Source organism: Rosa chinensis, chromosome 7 (assembly GCF_002994745.2).
Source record: "Rosa chinensis cultivar Old Blush chromosome 7, RchiOBHm-V2, whole genome shotgun sequence".
Classification (NCBI taxonomy): Eukaryota; Viridiplantae; Streptophyta; class Magnoliopsida; order Rosales; family Rosaceae; genus Rosa; species Rosa chinensis.
Genome location: NC_037094.1, coordinates 35,545,622 through 35,555,796, shown reverse-complemented (window position 1 = coordinate 35,555,796; position 10,175 = coordinate 35,545,622). Strand labels below are relative to the sequence as shown.

The following is a 10,175-nucleotide window of genomic DNA, read 5'->3' as shown; positions in this document are numbered from 1 at the left end:
TTCTATCTTTCAATTGATGAAGAATAATATTAAAAAGAGGATACTCAAAAACCCAATTAAATTTCCAGAAGTTTATAGACTTACAATTGCCAACAATCCATTTCATACGTTTAAGTATGAATTGTCTTGCACCCAAGATTCCTTTCCAAGCAAGTGAATTCGATTGCTTCTTCTTAACCTAAAAGAAACAGACATTTCTAAGATATTTCCTTCATACAATTTGAGACCACCAATTGTCATGGTCTGTGATTATTTTCCAAGCCAATTTTGCAATGGCTGCATTGTTAAAGAAGGCATTAGGCCTAATACCAAGTCCCCCTATACTTTTGCATCCCCAACAGTATAGGGGGACTTGGTATTAGGTTTTTCACCAGCATGGAAGTCTTAGGACTTGGTATTAGATAATCATACATGATTTAGGAAATATGCCACCTATATATAGAGAATGAGCTTAAAAGAATATTAGGTCTTTCACCAGCATGAAGTCTTAGGATTAGAACATGTCACTATTTACATGGGGTGTACTCTCTGATACTTCTAGTTGTTCATGTGGAATCGAAGAAATTGGTTGCTAACTTGTCTGGGTAGGCTTGGCAATATAAGGCATAGTATTATCCCAGATGAACTTGGTAGTCGAGAATATCCTTGCCAATGTGAGTAAGCAAGACAAGGTTGTACAATCAACTTGCTCCTACTTAGCTAGGCTAGGAGAGTTGAGTATCGTGGGTAACAATAAGGCTTACTCCTCAACGAGATGTTCAACTAACTAACTCTATTTAGGAGATGGAGCATGTAAGCGATTTTGTACCAAATTAAGGACAAATGCAAGGTCGAAGCTAAACAAATGCCTATGCCATTTACTACATGGCCAATGAACTTCACGAGGTTTCGACATATCATCTGTAAGCCCACATCTTTGTCTAGTTGGCATAAGGATTGCCCACCTACGAACCTTACTTTCAACGCTGAAGCGCAATATTGGCCCTTTCTTGCGCTGATACTGTCGACAAAACTCCTTGACTTGTGAAGACACATGTCGCCCTTCCTCACGATATATGCCCGCCTTCTTGGCTCTAGAGGGTGCCTAGAAGAAGCTCACTTATTGCTCAAAGAAGGCCAGCACCAGCGGTGGTGGAGAGTTAGACAATAGCTCTCCTCCTATAGACCATATCTGGCAAATTCTCACCCATCAATATGTATAAGGAGTCATAATGGACCATAACTAATTCATATGAACTCTGAATGACATGCTGTTAAGTGAATTGAACTCGTCTCGACCTTCTTAACATTTCTCGCGTTTTAAGTCTTCCCAAATTCCAAGCTGAAATACCTCCAACCTGGAAGCTACAAAATTATACTTATTTACTACAATACCACTCATCCCTCATTTATTTCGAGACTCGCCATTTGGTCTCCAATGCTCGATCCTCACGATCTCCTTCATGAAGTGTCACAATAACACTGCTCTTCAGTACGGCTCATGACACATGGCAACATGTGATTACTTATTTTGTGACACTTCGATCACTGGCCAATCATCAGTAAAAAAAATTAAAATAAATAGTTTAATAGTTCAAACTTACAAGTTACAACCTCATCCGACAAACTATAAAAATGTTTTCGAAATACTTTTCCACCAAAACACAGAAGAAAAAGAAGCAGAGACTTGAAAAAAAAAAAACAGAAAAAAGGAAAGAGAAAGGTGGAAACTGGAATTTCCTTCCTTTCTTTCCTGAATGAAGGTGATCACTAGTTGGGGTACACCTGCACGAGGACGACCCAGAGAGGGAACATTGAAGTTGAGGTGGTCTACCTCCATAACTATGTACCAGGCGCTTTAAATATGCAATGCCTTTCCCCTTTCTGCTTTTTACTTCAATAAAAAACGAGAAAACCATTTCAATTTCTCTCAATCTAATTTAATTCTACGTCCTCTTAAATTTCTGGGTTTTCCTGTTAGAAAGTCGTTTCGCCCCCACGATTTGGTGAAGCATTTAAGCCCAGAAAATCAGCTTCCTTTTATAATTTTTCCTTTTCTCTGTCCAAAAAATCAAAACTTTTCCTTCAGAGATTAGTTTATTAGATTTTCTGGATTAAAGCGTGATCATTTAGAAATGGAAAGAATCATCATATGAAACCCAGATTTTCTTGTTATATAAAAAAAACTAAACAAACACAATTGAAAAGAATAGGGAATTGAGAGAGAGAAATGGGGTTGGGCTTGAAGTGGTGGTGGTGGTGGTTGACGGTGACGGCGGTTGGAGTAGGAGTGGTGGTTACTTCTGAGAATAAGCATGACAATCTGGTCAGTCGTATTGCTTTTGGATCATGTGCCAACCAATCTGCACCTCAGGTTTGCACTCTCTGCACTTTCACCCTCCCCTTTTTTTTTTTTTTTTGGTGAATTTCTTTTTGGGTTTTTACTGCCTTTGGATGTTAAACTGTTTGATATTCATATTCCTAAGAAGTTGGCCAAATGCCAAAAGCAATTTGGGCACAAAGAAACAACATAGATAGAGATGAGCCCACTTCCACTGACAATCTGCTGTTTGCTAAATTTGAGTCCTAGTGTATTCCCCACTTACCCTTTTGACAGATTGTTCATGTAATGACTTTAAAAGCTTGTGCTTTTGTGCAGTCCATATGGGATGCGATCATAAAGTTTGATCCCCAAGTTTTCATTTGGCTGGGTGATAACATTTATGGAGACGTCAGGTTGCCTAATAAGCTTTTTGGGAGGAAAAGAAATATTGGTCCATGGAAGAATACTGAAAGGTTTGTTCCTGCTAGCGAGCAGGAAATGAAGTCCAAGTATGAGGAAGCCAAGTCTAATCCTGGTTATTCTCGTCTTCGGCAGAAGACTAAGGTGTGTTTTATTTTTGATTCTGTGACTGGATAGTTTTTGTTATTGCTCATCCACTTTCTTTTCATGTAATTTATCTTCACTCAATGTCAACTGTGTAGGTCATAGGCACATGGGATGACCATGATTATGGATTAAACGATGCAGGAAAAGAATTTGCTGGGAAAGTAACTAATCAAAGGCTTATGCTTGATTTCTTAGATGAGCCTCAAGATAGTCCACGGTGAGGGACTGTTCACCCTTATGTAGTGGTATTATGGACTTGTTGATATCCAAAGATATTGGTGTTGAAATTGTTACAACCTCCCTTGCTTTCTATGAACATCATTTACTGTGGTGGAGGGCAATGTTATGATAATGCCCAATTCTTTCTGATCATAATGAATGGCTACCGTGGTTTCATTGTAGGCGCAAACAAGCTGGTGTATATGCATCTTATACATTTGGCCCCACAGGTAGACAAATCAAGGTATCAAATTGACAGGCTTTTTATTTATATCTCTACAAGTGTTTTATCATAGAATCCAAAATGAGCTTTCCCTGCATAGTCTTCAGCATGCCATTTGAGGAAAGCTATTCTATTGAGCATAATATTCATTTAGTATTGTATTCTCAATAGGGTACATTTCTGCAACTGCAATCATGTCTAAGCAAACAAATGTTTGGGTAAAGATCCCGTTTATACTAATTCTGGGCAATCTACTTCCTCAGGTTATCCTATTAGATACTAGATACCACCGAGATCCTCTACGTAGTGACGGAACTATTTTGGGGAGTTCACAGTGGGCTTGGTTAGAGAAAGAGCTGTATGGTTCACCAACAGCCGTTACTATTATTGGGTCATCTATACAGGTAAATTATAAACTTATGCCTTATCAGGTATTGTGCTTGAATATTTGCAGGGTTTCTTTACCATCCTGTTAGCTATGTAATTATTCAAAAAAAACATGTGCCCATTCCCCAGTGGCTTGATAGTCAAGTTCTTTTGCATTTGTCAATTTATGCCTTCATTATCTCTTAAGTTTTGTTATTTATCCAAACTTGGAGTAATTGTTTTTTTTTATTACAATTCAGGTCATATCAAATCTCTCAGCAACAACTGGGCCGTTTTTCTACATGGAATCATGGGGACGTTTTCCAAAAGAGAGAGATCGATTATTTAAACTGCTGGCAGATAGTAAGGTGGTATATATGTCCATGATGTCAGTTTAACCTCTTTTAGTAGCAATTTCATATTATACAACCAACAGATGCATGAAGTGTGGCATGTTGTTGTTTAGTTTTACTACTTGCTATCCCTTTCTCTGGGGTCAGAGCTATCAGCTCCAGTTTTTACAAATCTTGTTCCTTGTGTAGAGGGGTGGAGTGTTTTTCATTAGTGGAGATGTTCATTTTGGAGAAATTACAAGATATGATTGTGCCACTGGATATCCATTGTATGATGTAACTGCAAGCGGAATCACCCAAGCAGTTGAAAAGGTAGTTCCAATGCCGCTGCATTTCCTAGTGAGATTTCTGGCATGGTTTACTCCTGCCACCTTGAGAGTAATGGATGGAAACTGCAGACGCAAGTCATGCACATATGGTATGCATGTCATCTTAAACTTGACTTGTGTAGAGTGCTGTAGTGAAAAAATGTCTAGTTTCTGAGTTTCCAGATGTTATTTCTTCAGGCATGCCTAATTTTGGAGCAATCGAGATAGACTGGCATGCAACTCCTGTGACATTGAAAATTCAAGTGAGGGATACGGATGGCGATCCTGTGGTAGGTGTAACTGCACCATTATCGGAATTGCAAGCAAGAAATTTCAACTATGTGACTAGCAATGAAGCAGGAAAGCACCAAAGGCACTGCCATCTTGAAATCAATCAACCAGGGATTGTCAGATATCGCTTGGCTATTTTAGCTTATTGTTCTCTGTCCGGTATGTTTGTCTACACTATCAGCTCTCTGTTAAATGCATCTTGTATAGTTAAATCTGCTGATTTATCACATTTACATCCAATGTTGCAGGATTGGTCCTCGCTATGATGGGTCTGATCTGGCTTGCTACATTATGTTGCTGTCGATGTTCCCGCAAGAAAAAGCGCGAGTGACTGATTGATTGATGGATGATGGTACTTCGTTTGTCCACTGCAGAGAGTTTCATCGGGGAAAACCAGTTTTGACTTGCTAATATCTAGAACCGTATTTACCATATAGCAAGTGCATTGACGTATTTCTGTCAGATGTTCAAGTTCTGATTAACAATTGTAGTGGACTTTTGATAGACTATTGGAGACCTCAAGTAGTAGTGAAGTTATATTAGAACCTGTGTTAAAGTTCTGCGAGCCATTATTCGCCATTAGCTGCGTCTCATCACCGCCACAACTAATTTTCAGAGCCTCTATATCTTTTACACGATGAAGGTTTCTGTGTCCAGACCAAGGGCAAAACCAGAAATCATAATAGGGTGGGCTAAATCTATCAGGGATAAGATTTGTCTTTATCTAAATGTGTAGAATAGGGCTGAATGGCCTGATTAATTATCAGTATTAATGTAAAATTGGTAAAATTATCTGGTAAACTTCCTTGTTTTATCAGAGGAAACAAATAATGCGCAGACGTGTTTTTAATCTAAATGTTATTTCCTTGGTTTTATAATCTATATTTTATAAGAATAAAAGTTATTTGCACCACAACAGTGGGTTACCCAAATGTAATTTTTTTTCTCTGAGATCCGCCATATTGTCACAAAGTATAACTTATCAAAACGTTCAAAATTTATAAAATTGATACTTTTGTGATTGAATAATTTTACAAATGAATGCCATTTTTAATGGATAAGGGTAGTGCTCAAGATTTTGGATAGAAACTTAATTGTTCTGGCCAATAAGGAAAATCTAGTTTGAGTATGACATATTAATGAGATTTAAAAAAAAAAAAAAAAAAAAAACCTTAAATTGTGTGGTGCATAAACATAAAGGCTCTAGCATTGACTAGACGACCATCTTTTTCTCTTCTCCGGCTCTCTTGCTCCTCCAAATTTTGAACTACATGGCTTCTATTATTGCAAGCTTGCCTCCCCCATTGTTGGCCCAAAATAGAAGAAACACCTTACTGACAGCTCTCCCAAAACTACCAGTGTGTTCCTTTAAAGGTGAGCTTGCAGCTGTTCTGGGTTTTTCCTCTTTTGGGTCTCATACGTTTCTTTCTGTAAACAACTTTTATTCCTAATCTAGCTTTGTTTGTTTGCTTATGTTAGAAAGATTGGTTGACTTGATGAGTTGGAGGTAGAAATGTATTGGATTTGTACGTTCAAGAGTATTTCTTTGTGTAACTTTGAGTCAAGTTTGAAGTTGAAGCTCAGCTAATTGGGACAAATAGGTCAAGATACCTCTGTTCTTTCGTTAAATTATCTAGAGTTCAGTTCTTAGGTGAACCAAGTTAATGAAATACATGTACCTAGACATATGTAGTGGTCTTTGTGAAAACTGTAATGTGATCCACAGAAAAAGGTTCCAGACAAAATTTCTGTAAGATCTTTGTATGGCACAATGCCCGTATATCTTCAATCCCACTGTTTTTTTAGTTCTTCAAATTTGAACATAGTAATGTGTTTAAGGATTGTGGGTTTTCAGCATTTATCTATTTTCAAGGTACTTACCAGGAGGGAAAGTTTATTTAATTATGGTATTTGGCCATATGATTCAAATGGATTGAAAGAAAAACAGCCATACGGGTATATGGTTCCGGAAAACTCGGTCAAAGTAGATAAAGGAATATCAGATATCAATTTGTGGTACTAGTAACAGAAGCAAGTATAGTGGTCTTTGCCAACTGATAGACTTGAGAATCTGTTTCGAATTCGTGGAAGTAAGTAGTTGAATCCAGAATACCAAGTCTAAGCGTTATTCAAAGGTTTTGAAGGTGGATGATTATGGGTCCAAATGCAATCTGACATGGCTTTTTTATTTATTCCATGCATTGATGCATTCCTCTCTCAATCTCATATTTGTGCATAACTTCTACATTACAGAGCGACAGAACCGTGTTGCTGTTGTGGTGAGGGCTACTAGTAAAAGCTCCGAGTCCTCTACCTCACTCAGTATAGTTAAGTCTGTTCAGAATGCTGTAAGCTCTCCTCCTTCCCTTTATCCTTTTGGTAATCAAACTTATCCATATGACGGATAACAATTATTCGGTATATGAAAGTTGTCATATGTCTGGGTTAGCATGTATGTGCATGCAACTTTCATTCCATTGTTCCCTTTACTGGTTCTTAGTGTTGTACAAAGTTCATAACCCTTCCTCCTTTTGTAAAACACAAGAGTGAGTGCTTGTTTCCTACTTATGAGATATTTTGGCTGTGATAATTCAGCTAAACAATTAAAAAATTTATTGTTCTCACAGTTTTGGTCAGTTCATTTGCTTTTCACCTCAAATATCAGTTCTTCATTCCATATAAATGAAAATTAATTTGATTTTGGGTCCATGTGTTTTATTTTTTATTTTATTTTTTTACCTGGATTGGACTAAAAACAGTGGGATAATTCTGAGGATCGAATAGCTCTTGTTGGTTTGGGATTTGCAGCTGTTGTGGCTTTTTGGGCATCAGCAAATCTGATTACGGTAATTTATTGACTTCTTTCATCTACATAGTTCTTGAAACAATGTGTTTACTGAAAATACACAATTTTTAACTGTAGACTAGAGTTGAGGGTAATAGCTTCATATGAGGTTTACATTCATCTCTCCTCAGTAAGGCTATGAAATTGAAATTAAAAAAATATATATATCAATTTTCAGAGCCTTGCGGTGGAGTTGAGGAAAAAAAAATTCAAACTTTTCCCACCCTTAATTCCTCCTACATATGAAAGATCTTTAGCAGATCCTTTTAACTACGCTATGCATACACTGTTTATGTGAGTGAACTGGCCTTCAGTTAAAAAATAGTTCAAATGGTTTAATGTTCCTCACCCTGTCGCTGATCCTCCATTTATGTGAATAGGCAATTGACAAGTTGCCGCTTCTCCCAAGTGTGCTAGAATTTGTTGGAATACTCTACTCTTCGGTAAGTATGTTGCAACCATAGGCAAGTTTCACGTTGTGCACATGTAATCTTTATTTTACGCTGTTTACACTTTTCTCTTGTTCTGTTCAATGATTAACTTGCCTCTGTATTTGTTTCAGTGGTTCATATATCGTTATCTCTTATTCAAACCTGATCGGTAAGAGAAAGTCTGCTTAGTTACACTTTTCTTTTGCTTTAAGTTATGCAGATTACTTTAAGCAGCAGCCTCATGTAGTGCAGCCAAATATCTATGTATACAATACAAATAGCAGATATGGTAGTAGAATTTCTTCTAGTTAGCTAGGAGCTCACTTGGATTTCTTCCTTGTCCACAGGGAAGAGCTTTTTAAAATCGCCAACAAATCAATATCAAATATCTTGGGCCAGTGAAGTCCAGATATAAAGATGTTCTTTTGGAGGAAGGGGTGACACGAACAAGTTACGACAATTTGTATTGCAGTGGCAATGAAAACATGACCACAATGTATATTTGGCGCAAGCCTTTTGTTATCCTATCTGTACTCTATATTCTATTGAGCTTGTTGTCTTTAGTGTTGGTTTTTATCCGCTTTAGTTTTGCTGTTTTCGGCTCTTCGCTTATGTTGTTCTGTTGAGATTCGTGTGTTTGAATGTTAGCTGTCTTGTAGAGTGCCATCTCTCTTAGGAAAAAAGAGTCGACCAGAGTCCAAGGACAAACTACATGCACCGATGATTACCTAGCTAGAAAGCAACTGTAAGCAAGCCAAACATGGCTCTAACAAAGTCATTACAAGCAAACTCCGAACAGCGCTAAAGTTACAATGAAATGCAAGAGCTAAATAAATTAGATGATGCACACAGACCTCATAAACAGTTACCAGTCCTTTTAGGGACTGGCTTCCAAAGTAGGTGTTCTCACAGCAAGCAGAACACCTTGCATTAGCATCTTCTTTACAATTAATTTGATTTATGAATTTATTGAATGTTGCTGCAGGCAAAGGAGGAAATGTCAATGAAAGTATGCGTTACTTGGAAGCCATAAATTCTGCTAGCTTCTGGGGAAACTAGTTGTCTTTATTTGGCAAGGGTTTTGTAGGAGTGTTTGTGATGGGTTTGAATTCTGATGTATAATGAGGCAATGGCGATGGTGGGAGAATACCAACAAGCCGTTTCGGCGGCCAACCTTGGAGGAAATCGAGATGTGCAGGCCGAATATATCAGCAACTGCGCTTGACGAACTCTCCTCAGGATTGATTTTGTCACAAACTTTGAATTTGCTTTTGCTTTGCATTACATTGGTTTTAAAATGCATTTCAAATAATGCTGTCAAGTAATCATTTGACATTAAAGATGAAAGATACTCACTATGGGATCGCTATCTTTAATGTAAAATACCTTGCTAGAAACTCAGCACTGCAATATTGTTCTGTAAAATCAAAGGGTTTCCTTGGACTATTTCAATTTGAAGTACAAACTAATACAAACAGAAACATGCATCATCCCTAAAATGAGATTGGCTAAGACAAATTTAAGTCACTATGAGATGACGATGGACTTGTATTTCAGATTACCATTAAAAGACAACAGGCTAATTGAATCTGCATCCATGTGTCTGAGTATTGATTTTATACACGAGACACCATTGAATAGTCTAAAACTAATGATAGTGGGATTGTAATGTCTATAGCTGCATAATTGTTGCAGAAATAGCTCACAGATTGAGGCTTCCTCTTATCTCCAAACATGGTGATATTCACGACTCTGGCCAATAAAGAAGGAAGGAAAAAAGGCAAAAAAAATAAAAAAATCATATCGCCGTTGCCGGGGATCGAACCCGGGTCACCCGCGTGACAGGCGGGAATACTTACCACTATACTACAACGACCCCTTGTTTACCAATTCTCAACATCCTTTATTCTAAACAAAATCAGATTCCCTTTCGACATAGCAGGCATTCCCAGGCAATTACTTGGTCAACAAGCTTGCAATCTTTTTTCATACTATATTAAGCTACTTAGAGCATTTCGTAGATCTATCATTGTATACTAAATTTGACACACCTTGTGAGCCATTAGATTTTAAAATGTTCAATAGTTCAGATTTATTGATTGAATGATGTCAACATACAACAGGCTGACCTGGCAAATGACTTGGCATCATATTTTCTAATCTAAAATTAAACTTTTCTTCACTAAAAGAAAAAACAAAATTACTATTTAGAAAATCAAAATCAACAAAACTAAAAAGAAATAAAAGAGGAAGAAGAATAACAGAATCAG

The 10,175-nt window shown here is 37.3% G+C and overlaps 2 protein-coding genes and 1 non-coding gene across 4 annotated transcripts; 2 read left to right on the top strand and 1 right to left on the bottom strand.

Annotated features, from left to right (window-relative positions):
- Positions 1-1,654: 1,654 nt before the first annotated feature.
- LOC112178867 (alkaline phosphatase D) lies at positions 1,655-5,168 on the top strand. The gene is made up of 9 exons (XM_024317119.2): positions 1,655-2,353; positions 2,639-2,866; positions 2,965-3,086; positions 3,272-3,332; positions 3,575-3,715; positions 3,938-4,045; positions 4,220-4,448; positions 4,537-4,788; positions 4,878-5,168. Exons 1-9 carry the CDS (start codon positions 2,210-2,212, stop codon positions 4,958-4,960), a joined length of 1,368 nt encoding a protein of 455 aa, XP_024172887.1. The 5' UTR covers positions 1,655-2,209; the 3' UTR covers positions 4,961-5,168.
- Positions 5,169-5,818: 650 nt separating this feature from the next.
- LOC112179752 (protein CURVATURE THYLAKOID 1C, chloroplastic) lies at positions 5,819-8,490 on the top strand. 2 transcript variants are annotated; one of them, XM_040510230.1, is made up of 6 exons: positions 5,819-6,003; positions 6,883-6,956; positions 7,389-7,475; positions 7,855-7,917; positions 8,037-8,074; positions 8,253-8,490. In XM_040510230.1, the coding sequence occupies exons 1-6, from the start codon at positions 5,901-5,903 to the stop codon at positions 8,305-8,307; spliced, it is 420 nt and encodes a 139-aa protein (XP_040366164.1). In that variant the 5' UTR covers positions 5,819-5,900; the 3' UTR covers positions 8,308-8,490. The 2 variants fall into 2 exon arrangements, with proteins under 2 accessions (XP_040366164.1, XP_024173999.1); XM_024318231.2 differs by having other exon boundaries at positions 5,823-6,003; positions 6,883-6,977.
- Positions 8,491-9,709: 1,219 nt separating this feature from the next.
- Positions 9,710-9,781, bottom strand: TRNAD-GUC. The gene has a single exon. It is a non-coding gene; the product is annotated as a tRNA-Asp (tRNA).
- Positions 9,782-10,175: the final 394 nt, after the last annotated feature.